This window comes from Aptenodytes patagonicus, chromosome 2, assembly GCF_965638725.1.
Source record: "Aptenodytes patagonicus chromosome 2, bAptPat1.pri.cur, whole genome shotgun sequence".
NCBI lineage: Eukaryota > Metazoa > Chordata > Aves > Sphenisciformes > Spheniscidae > Aptenodytes > Aptenodytes patagonicus.
This window is the reverse complement of record NC_134950.1, coordinates 149,461,400-149,480,797: the sequence shown is the minus strand read 5'-3', so window position 1 is coordinate 149,480,797 and position 19,398 is coordinate 149,461,400. Positions and strand designations below refer to the sequence as shown.

Here is a 19,398-nt window from a genome sequence, read left to right as displayed (position 1 = left end):
GAAAATCTAAAAGAGCCTGAGAAACAAGCAAGACAACAAAAATGCCCACTTTCACATCCACTTTTGCAGGGGATAAGAAACAAAGACTCACCGAGTGTCTGAAAAGCAGTATGAATGAAAGAGAGGAAAACTAAGACTGTAGAAAAAGTCAAGTGTTTCATTTCTTTCTTCTTATTCACAAAGCGATGAGCTGAAATTAATTGCTGCAGTAGAAGTCCTTAAGGAACCAGTTGGCACTGGCTCCTTCTCAGTTTTGGAGAGTTTTAGTTGAAAGAGAAAACTCTGGGCTCTAAATAAGGAAATATCCTGTCACATGTGGTATTTTGAAATCTATAAATAATTAAAAAAATCAAACTTTGCATTTGAAAGTGAAGTTTCCTTCTATTCAAATGCCAGTGGCAAAGTTTGAACAGTTCAACATCTTTCTGCTGAATTATTTTTAACTTTCTTGGTTCTGTTCTGGGATTGTAAAGTCCTGACCCTCAAAGACAAAGAAGCAGGGACTGCACTTTAAATGGATGTACTTTAAATCTCATACAAACATACCTGGGAAACTCAGAAAAAATATATGCAAGTTTCTTGGCCAGATAGGTCTTTGCTGCTACAAAAGATGTATTCATTTAATTTGATGCACCGAGCAATGTCGACTATTTCAGTTGAAAAATTAACCCAGACAGGACCATTTAATTTGCTCGGGAATTTGACAAACTGAGCACTATATATATACCTGGCTTTTATCTTCTCCAATTTATCAATTGGTAAAACTACGGTGCTGTTATTTCATGTGAATTTATCTCAGGAGAACCAATACAAATTAGCCAAATCTTTACAAACCTTTCTGTTAACCAGTGATTTTGATAACAAAACTGCCTTTCAAAAGTATTTAATCCATAAAGTACAAATTAATTTTAATACTTAATAATTCTTTGTACCAAGTGTAAATGAGACAAGCAGAGAGGAATATTCTCAAATGTTACAAATGAGCTGCAGCCCTTTATTGAGTGGAAATCAACTTCAGCTGTGTTGCAAAATCCCTTATTTGTTTTGAAGGAAAAGGAGGAAAGATATTCAGCAGAAATTGCCCTTAGAATTTTCTCTCATTTTTCATGGCTTTTTTATGAAGACAAATTTCACAATATATTCTGCAAGGGCAAAACGTCACTTAATGTGAGAGAAGCAGCCCATTTACAGAGTATAGGGTCTTTAGAACTGTGCTACCAATATCAACTATCAGAATATCAAAATTATAAATAATTATATTGTTTCAGGTTTGCCGTTTTTTTCATCTGTTTACTCTTTTCGTTTGCCTTGCCTTTATCGTTAGCCATCAAACAGCACTGAATCCAATTCAGTGTCAGTATTTACAAAAAAGATAAATATGGGTATGTGTTGCAACTTACATGAAGGAAAAAAAAGGTGTAAGATCAAGGGGACTGTCAGTAAAAATAGTTTGAGTACAGAATGCCCTTCATTCCCTATCCTCTGGAATACGTTTTGTTTGACTGCAATATCTACAAACTAGCGATCCGATGTCATGTGAACCTCTCCTTCCCAATGACCTCTCCTATACAGCTCTTAGGAACTTTCTAAGGGTCTGTTTTTCCCAGAGGTCCTTGAGATCTTTTTCTTTTATTTTTCTTCAGTCTGTCATAGACAACATGGAATTCATAAAAAAGTTAAACAGCACAGTAAACCTCTAAAGCATTTCACTACCAAGACACGGTGGTGTGCCCCACTGCCTTAGTGGGCTGTAGCACGGATACAGTGCCCAGCCGTCAGTCCATTTAGCAGAGAGTTGGAGGATAGTAAGAGAAGGCATCCTAAAATGAGCAATCAAGTGAAATAAAAACAGGACTGGATTCTTCCAGCTTTATTTGGCATCCACTTTATTTTATAGTTTATTTATGTTTCTTTTTAGTCATATGCCTTGTTCATGTTTCTGTTTGCTCCTGTTAGCCTCTCTCTTAAGGTAAATGACTCATTAGATCACCAAACCGTATAACATCTCTGCATGCTAATTAAATAACACTGAAGTATTATTATGTAAGATATAGATCCTTTATTGATATAGTCTCATATTCATAACTGATACAAAACATTCAAAGTCATAGAATATGACTGTTTGCAAAGACTTGTTTTGCAAAATCCAAGTTGAAGCCATGAATGAAGGCCAAGTATTTGCATTTCACTTATAATACTACGGCAAGGAAGATAACTTGTGTAAAGAGTGTAAAACAGGGGCAATAATGGGGAAAAACAATTCATGTAAATCTGTGTTTATTCCAAACACCATTTTACTTGAGTAACAGTATGCACTCTTCAGTATGCTGTGGTGAGATATGTTCTCAGAATGCAGGCTTTGGGGCTGAATGCTCTGCAAAGAAAGTGCTCACTATATCTGCACTTGACTCACTATGTGATGCTGCCACAAATCTCTAAAAAGAGAGAACACTACTAAGCTATAACTTTTAAATCTAAATTCACAGTAGTTCTGCTATTTGTCATGCTTGTTTAATCAGCCATTTTATACAGTACTGAGTCTTAGTCCTGAGAGCATTTCTTGAAGAGCACAGAGCAATAGCTCTTAATCTGTACCAAACGAATAACTGCTAATTTTAGTTCATAGTGCCTGTTTGTTAGGTGCATGTAACATTTACTAAGACTTCCTTTGTTCCAGCTAGATTTTTTTTTTAAGCTTAACCATAGAGTTCGGCTGTATGGTTACCCCATTAGACGACGCTGTGTTCATTTTTTCCTTTGTTGTTGGTAGAATCATTTTCATCATTCTTTCCAGTTAGGACATGGCTGTATTCTAGCAGTGTGCTGCACTGCCTCACCTCTCTTTCAGTCTCCCTTTGAGTTTTGATCTTGAATAAGAAATAAATCATGAAGCCCATCCCTAATAAAATGATGAGGACCAGAGTAAGTAGTATCCACATATTCATGTGACCTTGTGCTTTGTCCTTTTTGGCATCTGTAAATAAATACAAAGCAAATAGAAGTGGGTGTACTATAACCACAAATAAATATGAAGAATACTGAAAACTATTGGTCTAATTTCCCCCTTAATTACCAGGTTGTTAATCAGCAACCCGCATTTATGAAGGAAATGGAATATAACCTCAACATTTCTTGGTCTTCTTCCACTGTTGTCTTGGGGCAAGGATAGGAGGGTGGGCAAAGAAGCTATGATAATTAAGGTGTAGATATTATTGTATGGGGGTTTTTTAGGATAAAAGTTTTATTAAAAATCTACCATAATGTCTCTGTGTCAGTCCTCCTCATAGATCTTAGCATGCAAAAGAAGCAGCAAAGAGGGGGTGATCAGTTTACTAAAGCATTTACTCACCCTGCGATGCCCTAAGTGTCTCATATGTACTGCTAAATTATGCTGGGAGTGAATTCAATGGCAACTAAGTAAATTAAGCTTGTATAAATAAACATATACAAGACAAATAAATAATAAATACCAATTCATAAAAAAAACCAAGTATTTCTTTTCAGGTCTCTTTGAAACTATTGGAAAGGAAAAATAAATCCTACCTTCCATGTTTGCAGCTGCTTTAAGAATAGCTGTCAAAGATAAAGACAAATGTTTAGCCAAAATCTAAAACCATCGCATTTTCATCCCAACAGTTTCATGTTAGCAAAAGGTCTGGTAACCTGCACATCAAGGTTACCTCATCACTTCTCCTGGAAACACATTTGCTAAATTAACAGAGATGAAAAGGTGTAGATGATTTTTAACCTGATATTCACTGTAATAAAACTGCAGTGTTTTGCATATTAAAGCCCCCTTCTTGCTTCGTTTTTAATAACCAAAGAATCTCCAAGCACAGGTAGTTTCTGACTGTTTTAGATGGACTCTCTCTTCTCCCCTGGTTAATAAATCATGCCCTCTTCACTGGGTCTGCATGCCTGTGGAGACTGGGAAAAACTTGATCAAATGCTGAGGATATTTGACAGTTTTCCTGTACTGCACACAATTCCTTTGAGACCCAGCAGATTTTAATTTACCATAATTCATTTGCATCTATAATTACATTTATAAGCTCAAACTTTCTTATGCAGTTTTTCCCGGCCATGCAAAGAGGGCGCCATCTGCAAGATTCTTCTTGGCGCGCTGGGTGCGAGCTGGATGATGGCCAGTGCAAGAGCAGATCCGGCGTAGGAAGCACCAGGAGCCGGGCTGCTGCAGCAGAAGCACAGCAACACATTAAGTTTCGGCGTGCTTGCGAGCACGAAGGAAATGCAACTGTTAACTGGCCCCTTGGAAGGATGCAGAGCTCCCTGTATTGTAATATTTGCTTGTGCTGAAACCCCATTCTGCTGGAGAACCTGCTGTCAGGAATATTCACTGTGCTTTGGCATTGCACGTAAGGGCCACTCACAGTCAAACCCAACAAATAAAGTGTGTGTTGACACTGAGTTTCAGCTTTCCGATATATCTGGTAACAAAGAATTAACTTTCTATATGTCTATTGCTCCGACTACCCAAAGAAATTTAGGAGTTGCCCAAAAAGGAGAACTTTGCTTTTCAGAAAATGCTCTGACACTGCTATAAATGTGTACAGCTACTTTCCCCGCCAGCTGCAGCTTTGCTCTGGGAAGGGAAAGGACAGAACCTCAGAAACATCCCTAACCTCGGGGTTGCGAAACAGGGCAGGAAATCATACTTTTTTTTAAACTCCAAAATACCACATGGCTGTTTGGCTCATGATATTCTGATACTTCTACTTCCTGACCAAAGCAGATGGTGCTCAGTTACACAGAAACACAACATTTAAAAAAAAAAAAAAAAGCTAACCAAACCACTTCTACTATTTTCAAAGGTCACTATACGCGCTCTGGATCATGCTTCCGTTCTGTTATTATTTAAATGGAATTGCTTCATCCATCTCTTACTAGAACAGCATGTGTCATAGTACAGCAAGAGGAAGAAAAGCAAGTTATTGATGCAACCTTTGTTCCATAGAAAGTGAATACAAATGTTAGCAGGAAAATATGTGTGTACATTGGAGGGGAGCAAAACGACAAAGGAGTTTAAAAATTTTCCAGAAAATATTGATCATCTTCAGTTATTAATTGAATATTTATCACAGAATGCAAGAAAGTCTGAAGCTATGAAGCAATAAAACATGAACAGGGCAGACAAAAAAAGGATAACTGTATATTCATATTATTTTTGTCTGAATGTTGAAACAGGTGATAAGGAAGACTGTAAATACAGCATTTTATGTTGGCCTTTTGTAACGACCATATTGTGCTATTACTACTGAAATCAAACCATAAGCATCAAGAGCAAATATTAAAGAAGTCACTTACTCTTTGGTTTCTTACAAATAAAACCCTTTGGGGAAGAGCAAGGAAGGATACTCCAGTAGCCGGAGAATGCAGACAACCCCACGCAGTAATCAAGCTGGTCCTCTGAGGGCTGTCCTTCACCCCAGTTGACAAAGTCTAAGGCACTGTTGTCTTGCCAAAGCAGCTGCCCTAATGTTGCAAATGTTAGTAGCAATACTAATAGTTCCACATCAAAGATCTTCGCTAATATTAGTGAGTATTTATATGAACATTATTACTTTACTGAGCCTAATAAAGCAATACTACTTTCTCCAAAAATTCCATCTGTGGTTATTTTCTAATGCATTTTATTTCTTTTGATTCTCTTCTTAAAAAAAATATAAATGCTTTTCCAAATTATGATTTGCAGATTTGCCAATCATAACTTAGTTTTAATTTACATATCCCCATATTTTTGTCTCGGGTACTAAAGTTTCAAACTGAAAAAAAATAAAGCTATGCTTTTTTTTTTTAATTTCTAAATTCTTATTTCAGCAGCAGTCATTGAAAATCAAGCAACTTTTACTGTAACGCTTAAACATATGCATAGTTAAAATTAAGACATTTCTTTTTTGCATAAATTCTGAAACAAAAATTTTGAAGTATCAATGAGTTAAAATTAATCTAAAAAGAAAAAAATCCTTTCTGACTGATTGTGGATTGCCACTAGTGTTGTTTTCTTCCAAGCGCATGTTTTCCACTGCACTCTTTTTCTGGCAGCCAGCAGCCTCATTTTCTCCATACAGAGAAGCTCGATGCTGTGGGCTCCAGCCGGACACCCGTAACTCCCATGCGGGTGCTCCCCAGCCGTGAGAAGATTAGAGCCAGCCGGGACATGTTCCCCACCGGGGCACAGAGCAAACGGGGTGGGAAAGGCTTTCTCACAGACCAGGAATAGGAGACGTCCTCAGGGAGGGCTGAGGTCAGAGGGACGGATACATGTCATTGACTGTGGTCCTCTGTGAAGGTCATTGGTGACACTGCAAGCGTAAGCAGCTGTGCAAAATTATCATCAATTACAGCAATTCCTGGATCGTTCAAATTTAGAAATGAGGCCCCATGATTGCCTCAGGTATGGACAGCTGAAATTACATGTTATATCTCACTTTCTTAAAGAACAGTATCTTCTGTGTTGTGCCTCTCAAGAGATATTCCTATCACCTCTCTACATCTTTGCTACTGAGCCAGATATAGAAAAGATATTTGAATTGAGGCAGTCCCACATGGTGGCATCCCTTTGGTGGACCTATGCAAGACCCATAACTGAAGCCAGGCAAATTTCTTTTCTACAGCCTTTCACACCTGTTGGAAAAAAAATCAACTTCCAAAAATTTTAGATTATATGCTATCAATCTATCTTTTTGTTTTTAATTAGCTTATATTGTATTTCAGTTACTTCCTTAAAAACAAAAATGTATCTTATTCATATTTCTGTCCATTTAACAAAGTCTATTTATAATTATTTATAGACTATAGTTAAAATAGTTACCATTTACGTTTCTGTATATTCCTATCCAAAAGCCACTTGTCTTGGTTGTGAATAAGTCTGCATGCTCTACTAAAAAGTTTGATTCAGCCAGATCTTCTACAGAAGTCAACACACCACCTATAAGAAAACCAACAGAAGATGATTGGAGGTATCCCCTGCCATAGAAGTCAGTGGTAGTTACAGCCGTTGATATAGGATAAGGTTAATAATAAAACCTCTCCTGCTGGTAGGCAGTAAGCAAGGATTTGAGTAGAGACCAGAAAGTAGTGTTCAGCTGTAGGGGAACAGCACAGACTGTGAGTGATGTCATCACAAATGAAAGACATGAAAGCACAGTGAAGATGATGATTTTTAAACACCAGGCAAAGTGCACATTATTTTCAAGTGATTGGATAATATTTTTCATCGGTATTATTGATGACTATTTATTTGTTCTTCATAGTTTGACAGGATATTATGCAGCATGTAATATTGCGCAGCAAACGAATTTGCAATTCAAACTGAAGTATTCATTTTTCTGGCAATGGTGGTGGAGGAAGAGGGCTAAGAGGATCTAAAAACGTATGAAACAAAAGGACCCATTTCTTTTGGGCAGTGTAGCGTTTCCTTTTCTCTTTCATGGCCTCCTGAAGCATGGATGAGGTAGCTGATGATTCAGCAGCACAGGTGGAAGAGGGCCAAGGAGCAGCTCATGGTCTTGGCCAGGACCAGATGCCTCTGAGATGGGGGAGGGAAGCCTTTGCCCTCCCCTGGCTCTGCAGGCTGCCAGGGAGCCCTGCTGGTAGAGCAAGGACTTTCAGGCAGAACATGCAACGCCTTTTGGATCACACACCCCCTGTTAAAAATAAGTGATTGTTATTATGATATTTAATTCTGCTCTTGTGTAGGGAGAGATATGGAAAAGAAGGGATAAGGCTGGAGGGAATTTAACCCATTTTAAAATCTTACTAAAAAGAGAAATTTTGTGAATGAATATAACAAGAAGCAAGCACAGCTGGAAAAAAGGAAAATTCATCACCTTAATTTCAACATAACTGAAAAGCAAACAACATCAATGGCGAAAAATGAGACATTGATTTCCTTTTTTTGATATGTGTAGATTTTGCAGCATTAGTTTTCAAGACTTTTTTAAAGTGATTTTTTTTTTTATATCAAGATTGAAATCCTATCTTTGGGCAAAAATAATAATTACCTGATTGAACGCACTGAGTCACAGACTGAGCCCAGCTCATTTCATTGGCATTGAAGTTATAGCAGTGGCTTCGGAAAGGAATCCAAGATACGTGGTCAGATTCAGGACATTTTCCCATATCCTGTGGGGGATCAGAAGGAAGTACGTCTAGAAGAAATCAGATATTATGGATGCTTTCATTTAGTAGGAATTACAGTTCTTTAGATATGAAATCAAGTTTTAAAAAAAACCCCTTTCTTAAAGGTACTTAAAATATTCTTCTGCACACAGTGCTAGAATTATCAGTGACTATGTCAAGAGTGACAATGAGGAGCAGAACTGCTCAGTCACAGCTGAATGATTCAATGTGAGCCTGCACTCTTCTGCGTTACCAGCTAAATCAAACCTGGACTGTCTCAAGGATATTTGGGTGTTCAGGGGTTTTTGGTTCTAGTTTATTTTGTTATAACCAACAAATTTGTATAAATAAAAGATACAGTAAAAAGCAGAAAAAGAAAAGCCAGAAAACTCCCAAACTCTCAAGAGGTTCAAATATCAATTTGATTTTAAATGAAATATCATCTAAATCATAGTTTACTGTGGAAATTTCCCATTTAATATTTTCCTAAAGATAATAATCCTTACATAAAATTTCAGAACAGCTTTAACTCTGACAATGCATAGAATAATCTGAAGCTCATCGAATATTTATGTAGTAGCCCCTCATTTTTCTGCAAGCAATGACGTTATGGAATGAAACGGTAACACTGTCAGTTAGTACATGCGTTTTTAAAATGAAAGTTGCAAATGAACAGATATGAAGTTCAGAGCATGGTCTGGAAAGGAAATTAAAGAAAAACTACACAAAAACAGATTAAAAGAAACTCAGAATTTCCATTAACTCTGTGTCACTAGAGCTAACAGCAATTGCTCTAATACAAATGAGAAAGCAAAAAGGTTCAGTCCCATCCTAAGGTTTGCCTGTAGCTTTTAACTTGTAGTATTCCTCAGTGACACCCGTAGAATCACTATGAAGTATGAACTTTTGCTTGGGCCAATAACAGACTCTTTTTTCCCAGATACAACTCTTCCTCCTTTCCCCAGTTTTTAGAATCTAGTAACAGTGAAGCCGTAACCAGTATATGAACGCCGCTTATGTTGAAGGAACAAAGTTTATTTTATACTCAGTGGACTTTATTGATTGCAATCCTTCCCACAAAATTCCTGTCAGAAAAATATTTCACCTTCTAGACTTGAAGTGAAATGTTTAGTACTCCCACAATCTCTATGTTCTATCTCCCTGCCACGTAGGATAACTCCTACGGCAGTTATCACCCCAGTCCAGTAAAATGGCAGTGTCTTGGCTCCATCAAAATAAAACATTGGTCATGCAAAATAAAGGTATTGACATTGCATACTCAGGCTTATTGTTCCTTAATAAATTCTTAGAAATTTGTGTTTCAGTCAAAGCAGATCAAGCAAGGTTTCTGCCATAAAACCAAAAGTCACCTCCACAGCTTACCCTCAGATTTTTTGCAGACAGGAAAATATTTTTCATTACAAGGTGCTGTTTTCCAGTTCCCAGAGAGCTCTAGATAGACACAGGCTATTTTCTGTTTTGGTTCTCCATAGTACCACTTAGAAAAATTTATTTTCCTTTTATCGGTCCATCTGTAATAACCATAACTCTAAAATTGAAACAGACATTTGACGTAATTTTTCTACACTCTCATCGGTTGTTTCAGGTAAGTGGATTTATACAAATGCACATTTTCACAGTGATATATAAAGCTCAGTTTGTATATCTGTGCTAGTACTGTTAAAATATTAATTGAATCAGGACTCAGCAATGTAAAAGTAAGACACAGCAGTATGCCTCCCATGCTGAAACAGCCCCTGAAGGTGTTTTGAAGGCTAAATGATGCTTCCTGGGTACTGCTGGTGCTCAGTCGCTTGTTGGGCAACATTGTGAGGTGGAATCACCATCCCAGAAGAGTCAGGTCACCATGAAGAGTAACGTAAGCACAGGAACATGAAACCTGTGAAAAGCTCAGGTGGAAGTGGGTCTTGGAGTCAAACAAGGACTCTAAGCTCAAGTTTTGAGGAGAAACATTCAGGAGCAAACTGCAGCTATCACTATGAAAATCTGAGAAAATGATTAGTTTGTTAGGAGCAAAAGATATTATGTAGCATGTAATATTGCGCAGCAAACAAATTTGCACTTCAAACAAGCATTCATTCTTCTGGCAATGGTGGTGGAGGAAGAGGGCTAAGAGGATCTAAAAACATATGAAACAAAAGGACCCATTTCTTTTGGGCAGTGTAGCGTTTCCTTTTCTCTTTCATGGCCTCCTTTTCACTGCAGCTATCACTATGAAAATCTGAGAAAATTATTAGTTTGTTAGGAGCAAAAGATAAATACACTGGAGCGGGAAGTCTTGACTCTTTGTTTAGTCTTCCCCCACTGCCCCCGCCCTTTTTTTTTTTTTCCCCAGGAAGAATCAGAAGAATTGCAAGGAAAAGGGAACAGACCCAGACAGTATACTGCTGACATTAAGAACTGAGGGGTAAACTGTGATCCCACTCTAGTGTCTAGATGTGTCAAGAGGCCAGGTACACAAGCCCCTTCTGAGCTCAGCACCATCAGGGCAAGATTGCTGCCTGGGGAACAGGAGGAACCACAAAGCTTCGGTCTGCAACAGCAGGGCCGGCTTATTTATAAGGGCCAGGAGAACACATCCCGTGATCCAAACCTGATCGTAATGGAATTTTAACTGCTTTCTAAACCATGTTTCTATGACTGTAAAAATAGCCAACTTTGATATCAAGTGGACTTAAACACTATTATTTTGTTTTGGATAGAGACGTCCTGTGGACTTATGCAAGTGGGAAGATTCATGTCAAGGTTGGTGACTAGCATTCACTTATATGTTCTAAGACCAAGCATTTTGTCTGGTAGGGAGAGGCACTGTTAGAATCATGGAAATACGTATTCAGCAACAAATTAATTGTCTCAGGCTATGTAGCCTTCTAAGAGGCTTTATCAGAGTGCTGCTGCATCATATAATCAGAAACGCTATTTTTACACAACATTTACTGTAAGTTCTCCCTAGGGATACCGAATTTCAGACATGTTTTGCTATATCATGTATCAGTGTGGAATCACAATTAGTAACGGCAATCACTAGTTAAGAAAATAATTACTGATGAAAAGGCTCTTTTTATTATCAAGGTAGTTTAGTCAGCTCAAAGAATAATGCAATAGAAACGTGATAGTTAAGTGCATTGAGCAACTGCATATACACCAGAGAAGCTGAAGCTCGTTTTGGCACTCAGTCACAGACCTAATAAGACTGATGCTCACCCAAGTGTTCCCTTACACAGTGGTGGACCTGGATCTCTGTATTCACTTCTTCTGGTACAGTATAGCTTTTACTGCTTTTAGGCTTTGGGACTTAGCAGGCATAACAAGGAGGGTGTTCAGAGACACATGGTATGTCCCGTGAACCCTTCTGAACCAAAAAGTAATGAAAAAGCTACAGCTGCCAATGATCATGAGGCACTAGCCTTAATGACCCTGTTGGTCCCTTTGAGTAGAATTCACCTCTTCTAAAAATGGCCATCTAAAAGTTAACCAGGTATTTTGACCTAAGTGTCTAAGATTCCCATAGAATCAGTAGAGAGGCCCATACTCTCAGAGGTTGCCATCCTTCTCCGTTGCCTAAGATGGAATTTAATGATTTAAGATGGATGAAGTTAAACAAAGTGAGTGCTGTCCACCAGTCCTAGGTTCCTAAATCTATTCATGCTACAATTCTCCCTGCTGATAGTAATCCAATCATGACATTTAACCGTACCACCTATCAATTTATTAATCTTACCACATTGCTGTTGAGCCCAATCCATAAGGGCTCTCCATATTGCACTGCCTGCAGCAGCAGGAATATATTACTGTAATAATCAAAAATGCTGGCAAGCTCTGAAGATTTCTCCTTGCAGGCTTTTCTTGCTTCTTCCCAATTCATTTTAGAAGGAATGATTAAATAGCTGCTGTTACCATAATGGACGAAATCAGAATCTGGAGCAGTTGTGGAATGAAACAGTTCAGGCTCTGTAGGAAAGAGGTACAAATTCAAGAGGAAGGGGAGAAAACAGTGAAAATTACTAGCTGCCTGAATAGCAGTATTACTTTTGAGTAACAGATGAATGTAGTGTGGCAGCACAAGCGGCAAGTAAAAGCATTTCTTATTTAAAACACAGGAGACATATTTTAACAGTAACTTGGAATTATTTGTAACTACAGTGTAAATAACATATTCAGGGATTAGGGAGAGGCAGAGGACAAGCTGTGCGTATCTATAGACATACACTGCACCAGATGAAAATATGTGAATCCTGGTCACATAGTGATCCTCCCCCGAGCTCTCTAGGTTCCCCTCCTGCAGTGCAGGTCAAATTCCTCCCAAGCACAAGCACGGTGCAGGATCTCCACACCACTTCAGTCTCAAAATAAGGGTGAATTTCATTCTAAGCAAAGTTTGTGGCTCTGCTGCTGCTTCTTTCCCATGCAGGATGAAGTGAAAAAGGAAACTGTCATTGTACCTTAAATGATATATGTGGGAGTAGAAGACAAAGACCTAGAGCTAGTGATGGGGACAGAAAAAAGGACAAAAACCGCCTTCATGTCCAGTCAGTGTCAAGAACGCCCTGGCAATTGTTTTTGCTAGTGACGCCCTTGTGCAGCTTTCTGCACTTGCACGGGACAGAGCTGTGAAGCATCTGGCCCAGCTGTGGCTTCTTCCTGTATTTTCACTTGCTGCTCAGCAGTTCTCTGTTTCTATTCCTGCAGACTCTGCAGTGTAGCTGTGCTCCGGATGTGTCTCCCACCTGGAGGATGCACAAATAAAACCAGAACTTTTGCCCTTCTGGTTATTGCTGGTCTTGTGATATAAAAGCATTGCTAGAGACTAACGAGCAAAATAACTGGTTTAACTGACCTTAGTTAACCCCCCAGTGGAGTATGCCTGAGGATTTTTTAATGAGAAGGGGTAGGTCTGGGGGTCAGGGTGGGAAAGCTGCTTTTAGTGTATTGTCTAACTAGCTAAGATACATACCTATGGTGGAGGTCACTGATGGATTTGTCTTTATGCTTTGTATTTGCATTTGCAAAATAACCTGATTCAGATGCCTATGTTTGTGCTAGTTGGGTAAAGCACAGATGGCTAAACTTTTCTGTCAATAGAGAAAAAAGGCATTTTGAAGGCATAGCTCTTCTAACCTGTTTTGGGCATTTGCCTCAGGATGAGGCAGGTGAATCCTGCCTTCAAAGTGTCTACTCGCCATGTTCAGGCAACTGATTTAAGTGTAGGTGTCTGCAGGGTAGGTGAAGTCAGCCTCTGTGAGTGTTGGTGGGTATGCTGGTAGGGGAGAGGCCATAAAGCCAAAACTTTTTTATAATCCTTATCCCAGAGTGGGTTTTGTGTTTGGAATTCCTGAGCTGGGAAAGTAGCCCCGCTTCCCTCACCCTGGCTGCTACAGGCACAGCCAGGCAGTTACAACTGAGGACTCATACGGTCAGATTGTTCGGTAAATGTCTTCCAACAAAGAAGGTGAAAAATGAAACTTACTGCTGTCCATCTGGCAAATATAGCTTTTGTTATGCTGGCAGTCAGTGTTTTCCCAGTACCCTGCTTCATCTACAGATCTTTTTGTCATTGCAATACAGTCAGTCTAGGGAAAAATTTAAAAAGAAAATTGTAGCTGATAAAGTGCAAAATGTCTGGCAAAATAATAGGAATAGGTTTGAGGAGACAAAGTTAATAGCTTTCTTTTCTAATTTTCTGGCTCTAATTTTCATTTATTGTTTCTTGGAAATTAAACATTTTATATTATGTATCTTAAGCAAATGTACTTTCCTTGGCAGATTACTGCAAGAACTTTTGTCAGTTTATTAAAATTTCTTGGAGTGCACCAAAGCTATTTTTACTATGTAGTTTATGGTAATCTGTACTGAATTTGTTGAACTTTCATTTGGATTCATGCTGTACAAGGAAAAACAATAAAACGAAGTAAAAATCCCAGCTAGTAATACTGAATACTTTCAGTAAAATCTAATAAGTCTAATAATTTTAATTAATTCTAGCAGTAATTATAATACAGCACTCCTTTTCTGCAGTTCTAGACTTCTGCAAAGGAATAACAAGTGTAGTCTCGAAACAGGCCTATTAATCTCTGGGTACAGCTTTAAAAACTTGATCTCTGAAATATCCAGTTGCCTTCTGCTTTAAGCCATTGAAATATAGGATCCTAGCTGAGCCAGAAGTCAGGCTGATTACTCTAAACTTGAGTATGTTATCTAAGTTACGCATTTTCTGATTTTTTTTCTGTTTACCTGTATTGTAATATACTTCCAGTCAACTTCCATGTATTTATCTCTAAATGGGAATTGTCTTGCCCACTTTGAATAGTCAAAAAAGCTTCCGTCTGTCCAAAGATATGTACCCTCACTGTTAATGTCATTCAGTCTGATCCACGTTTCATTGGCAACATCCTTTAGGTGGAAGGTGAAGAATGCTATTTAAAAAAAAAAAAAAAAAAAATTAGAGAAAGAGAGTAGCTGACAAGTTGCCTTTCTTCAAATTCAGTGTAAACCAAATTCCAAATAAAACAACCAATCAACTTTTTAAAATACTGGAAATATCAAGTTCAGTATTGTTAGACTATGAGTTAATAGTAAAAGAGGAAAAATTACAAGGGGTAATTGAACTGAAGCAGTTTGTTTTCATTAAAAAAAAAAAGGAAAAGTTTTTTAGATAAAAATCATACAGACTTCTTGGAAATATTATAGAAATTAGGGCTAGAAGGAACTTCAAAAGGATTAATCAGTCTTCCCCAAGGTAACTTCTACTGCACATATGTCATTTCTGATGGATGTTTGTTTACTTTCTAACTTGAATATCTGCAGGCATTTCATTACTATGAACTATTACTATTTATCCCGTCTTCCAAGGCCATGGAGAACAGATTATTCCGTTCCCTCCACATGACACTTTTGCCAAGAGATGGGAAGTGCCATAATATCTCATTCCAGTCTTCTCTCTGGATCAAGCAGCTGCGGGTCTTCCTTCATCGGTTATGCTATTTAGATCTGGGGCTAGTTCAGCCTTGTCATTAAATAGTGAAATGTGCTGGCTTCATACTTAGCTCCAAAAGGTTCAGTTGTCATACCTTGCACTTGCTCATTGTGTATAGAGGCCAAATTTCCCCCTAATTCTATACAAGCACTTCTTGCAGAGTGCCAAGTCAGTCTCTCTTCTTCTCTGGATCCAAATATTTTATAACACTGCGGGGAGAGTAAAGGATTAGACAAAATTTTAGGAGTCAGAGAGTATTAAAACCATTGGTTTTGATTAATTCAGTTCTAGTCCCTGCGTGTAAAGAGCAGCAGACGGGGCATCTGCTGAAATGTGAATGCTTTCAGCCAGCAGAAAGGACACCCAGCTAGTCACAGTGATGCGTGTGCAGCACTTACAAACCTGTGGGCTGTGCAAGGTTAGTGCTGGGCAAGAGCAAGCAACCTCCTAAAGCTTTTGAGGATTTAAGTAGATATCCAAGGTGCACGAGTAGAGATTTCAGGTCACATTACTGAAAAGTAGAATTTTTGAGGGACTGAAACTATTTCCTGATTGGGAACATAATTTGGGGCAGGCATCTCTCAGGTCAAGTTCTTTCAATTCTATACCACAGACTTAGTGCTAAAGCCTGAGCTTGTGTGAGCGCTCAGCATGAGTGGAACAGCGTCAGGAAGAAGTGCTCTTTTGTACCGTGTATTAGTATCTTATGGGGATTTTTCCAGTGTAAAAAATTGTTTTTGTGGTTGTGTATGTTCTGAGGGACAGAAGACATGGTTTTTAACTGGCATATGCTGTTTCTCCTTTTTTATGCCCTTTGAATGCATAAAAACTTTTCCTGTTGATTGCACTGTGGGATTGATTTGTTGCTTTCATTTGTTGGTTCGGTTTTTTTAAGTTCATATGGCCAGGTGTACTTTTGCTTAACTTAGCAAAAAACAATACTTGCTTGTTTTCTATATTTGATTTGACATTTATTGCTGTTTGTGTTACTCAACTTAAGATGAGTTGTTGTGATAGCTGATTACGTAAGAAAAGTGTGACCTTTCATTTTTTCATCTCTGTTACTCAGAAAAAGGCGCTTACGCTTACAGATAAGAATAATGGAACAGGATTTCCGTGCAGTAAGTACGTCTAAAATAGACAGAAGATTCTAGAAACTGAAAAAGTAACTATGGCTAAAGGCACAAGGACGTTAACAAAAATTATGACTTAAAACATTCAAATTCACCTTTTTTTGAGATTTAGATACGGACATGCCAACATGAAAATTGACTACACTACTAATTGGAATACCACTTAATAAACTGGTGTATAAAGTGAGAGAATTTATATAGTGAGATAAAAGGGATAGTTGTTTTCTCTACCTATAGAAAATCTGCTAAATATGGCTGAGATTTGTTACTGCACCTTATTGTTAAACAAAAGCCAAGTTTCAGGACATCCTCCCAGAGGTGGAAGTACAGTAGGAGCAAATCCTGAGTAAGTTGAATTGTGCCTTTCACAGATGAAGGCATTTTTCACAGCACAGCTTATGTCTTTCCAAAAGCCTGTAAATAAATGGAATACGGAGAATCACTGTCTGAAACCCTTGTACCAGCAGTCAGCCCCAGGCAGTATTCATAAAGCACAAATGAAACCTTCCAGAGGCAGGTGAAACAGTTGCCGCGCACACATTTACCCAAATACACTCCTCCTTCCTCTGTGGTATGTTTGTCTCCTAATGGTGATGGCATGGTTTTAAACCTCAGCATACTTGTTATGAAAAACTGTCAGTATTGTTCAATTACCTATTTGTGGGGTAGCCTCAAATTTAAATATGTAGCAAACATTTTGGATTTTGATGCTAAATTTTCAACCAAGCATTTCTTGTTTCTATTTTACTCACCAAAATCTTCTGACATTATCACACAGTTTTCATCATTATTCACAAAATTGGGTTCATTTGGAGCCCAGGCAACATAGTTCACTGGGGTCTCATCCAGCCAGCTGAAAGAAACAAGGGGACAGTGGCTGCCAGACAGACATCTCCAGCAGTCATTTAGTTACAAGGTCTGTTTAGGCAAAGCGCTAAGCAAGGTATTAGCAGTGACCAGAGGGCAAAGACTCTACATATAGTGGAGAGGACATATCCACAGCATTACTGCTGCTTCTCATCTGTTTAGTACTATCACATTCAAGTCCCATCGGCGTCCCATTTTGCCAGAGGTTGAATAAACAATGTCATACTCAAAGGGAAGGCTTTTTATGGTCTGGACAAGACTGAAACCCCAAGATCTCGCCAGTGCCTGGACTTCCCTTTCACCCCGGAAAGGTGACTCCCTGGAAGCCTTCTACAAACAGATTTCTAAAACAGGTTCCCTACCAGCAATTTCAGAAAGCTGTTGGGTGAGATGTTACTTACACCTCTTGCTTCCAGCTCACATCACTTGAACCACTGGGATTAGTCTGATTAAACCCTTACATCCACATTTTATCAAAACCTCCTGGGCTTTCTCTGTAGCCATTGGAGATCTGGTCAGAGTTAATCTCATCCTAAGGTTGATATCTAAAGTGGATCAGGTGAATAACATCCTAAAATTAGCTGCTTCTTCTCACTACCTATGAAGGGTTGCTTGGGTGTTTAACTCAGTTCTCTCAGTGTAAGACATTAAGTGAAATGAATCTTAGCCATGAACTTCTATTGGTTTTGCTCTCCCAGATTTGGAAGGAAAACACATTGTTCTGCTTAAATATAGAACAACGTAACACTTCTGATCTGAGACTTCTCCTGAAAACTACCCAGAGATCAGTTGCACAACAGTTATTAACATGTAAAATGAAAGCACACACAAATGCTTCCATAGAGCGAGATGAAATTACTGTCATTTGTTGTCCATTACCAGTTTTCCTTTACTCACCTGAATTTCTGATCAAAGCTGACAACTAAGCCAATGAAATATGATTCCACTCCGAGTTTTGCGTAAGTCTAAAACAAAAGCGATTAACAGTTAAGCACTAAACAGTTCCTCAACATCAAGCAAAAATCTGGAAGCCCATTAACCATGCCTGTGATTTTTTTTTTCCCCTATTTCTTTTTTTGTTTTCAGGATTTGAGCCTCAGGCAAGAACATTGTAGGTTCAGACCCAGGTTTCAAGCAGGCAACAGGGACATGGGGACCATCCTGGAGTGAGGAACCCACTGGACGGGAAAGCAATAATCACTGTGCTGAACACTACATACCTTAGAAGAGATAAGCAACCTGGGCCTGAACTATCCTTTGCTGCACCTTTAACATTTGCATGCCTTTTTCCTCTACCTACTAAAAGCAATAGTGATTTCTTTACAGGTCCTGAAGAAATATATTGTTATATAAATAAGTAATGTAGGGCAATAGCTCAGGACTCTTGCCTAGCTAAATAGATAGGCTGTCCCCTTTATTTTATCAGCTGCTCTGCTTCAGAATTCAATTATAATTAATAGGCTCAGTGCTTACATATTTCCATAGAAATTGTCTTTTGCTTTCATTCTCAATGACAACAAGATCTGCAAAGTTCTTCTGACAAATTCGCCGTGCTTTTTCCATATGGACACGTTCTTTGCTGAAATAGTACTGCTTATCTTGGTATATAATCCAACCATCATCAGTGGCTTGGTATTCTGAAAGATAAAGAATCATATAGATTACATTCATGTCTGGTCTGTACAAAGTCTGAAAACTATACAGTAAACCTTTCTTTGAAAGAGGAAAAAATCCTACCGAGTTTGTAGTTCGGTTCAGGTTTTAGCAGTGTACCTGTAAAATAAGAGATCATCATGAGCAACATTCCAAATACAAAAAAATCCAGAGAGATTTGCTTTACGTAGTTGCAAATGCTTTGTATAATAGAGGAAAAAAACCCGAACTATGAGTTATCTAATGCATTTGCAAGATTTTAGAGCACATACCACTAGATTAAATTAAAAAATATGTATAATTTAGAAACATTTATCTAGTGAAAAATATGTATCTTTAAAGCATATATACATCTCTCCAAAACCACTGTATTAAACAATGCAGTAAACACTTTGTAGATGAAACTTACATCAGTTTGAAAATTTATTTAGTATTTTTACTTGGCATGCTATCATTTATTCTTTTATATTCGTGGGACTAGAGCCAAACAACATAATCCAGCCAATGTATTAAGTTCTCAAGCTTACCTACATAGTAGTAAACTATCCACAAGTACCGAAAGCTTAATACTGGTATTTTGTTAATACCACACATCATTTCCATGCATTC

At 38.2% G+C, this 19,398-nt stretch overlaps 2 protein-coding genes across 2 annotated transcripts in view; both read right to left on the bottom strand.

Moving 5' to 3' along the window:
* The window catches only part of LOC143157117 (macrophage mannose receptor 1-like), a 34,225-nt gene extending 33,987 nt beyond the window's left edge, over positions 1-238 (bottom strand). The window contains exon 1 of the mRNA XM_076331645.1: positions 92-238. Within this exon, the coding sequence (XP_076187760.1) occupies positions 92-161 (70 nt within the window). The 5' untranslated portion in view covers positions 162-238. The remainder of the gene's footprint in view (positions 1-91) is intronic.
* A 1,835-nt stretch (positions 239-2,073) lies between these two features.
* Positions 2,074-19,398, bottom strand: part of LOC143157118 (macrophage mannose receptor 1-like) — a 34,812-nt gene continuing 17,487 nt past the window's right edge. The window contains exons 15-29 of the mRNA XM_076331646.1: positions 18,874-18,909; positions 18,610-18,773; positions 18,034-18,101; positions 17,022-17,122; positions 16,544-16,683; positions 15,231-15,345; positions 14,395-14,576; positions 13,631-13,733; positions 11,885-12,114; positions 9,526-9,691; positions 8,025-8,171; positions 6,833-6,949; positions 5,326-5,493; positions 3,544-3,573; positions 2,074-2,974 (exon numbers count right to left, since the gene is read on the bottom strand). Of these exons, the coding sequence (XP_076187761.1) occupies positions 2,730-2,974; positions 3,544-3,573; positions 5,326-5,493; positions 6,833-6,949; positions 8,025-8,171; positions 9,526-9,691; positions 11,885-12,114; positions 13,631-13,733; positions 14,395-14,576; positions 15,231-15,345; positions 16,544-16,683; positions 17,022-17,122; positions 18,034-18,101; positions 18,610-18,773; positions 18,874-18,909 (2,012 nt within the window). The 3' untranslated portion in view covers positions 2,074-2,729. The remainder of the gene's footprint in view (positions 2,975-3,543; positions 3,574-5,325; positions 5,494-6,832; positions 6,950-8,024; positions 8,172-9,525; positions 9,692-11,884; positions 12,115-13,630; positions 13,734-14,394; positions 14,577-15,230; positions 15,346-16,543; positions 16,684-17,021; positions 17,123-18,033; positions 18,102-18,609; positions 18,774-18,873; positions 18,910-19,398) is intronic.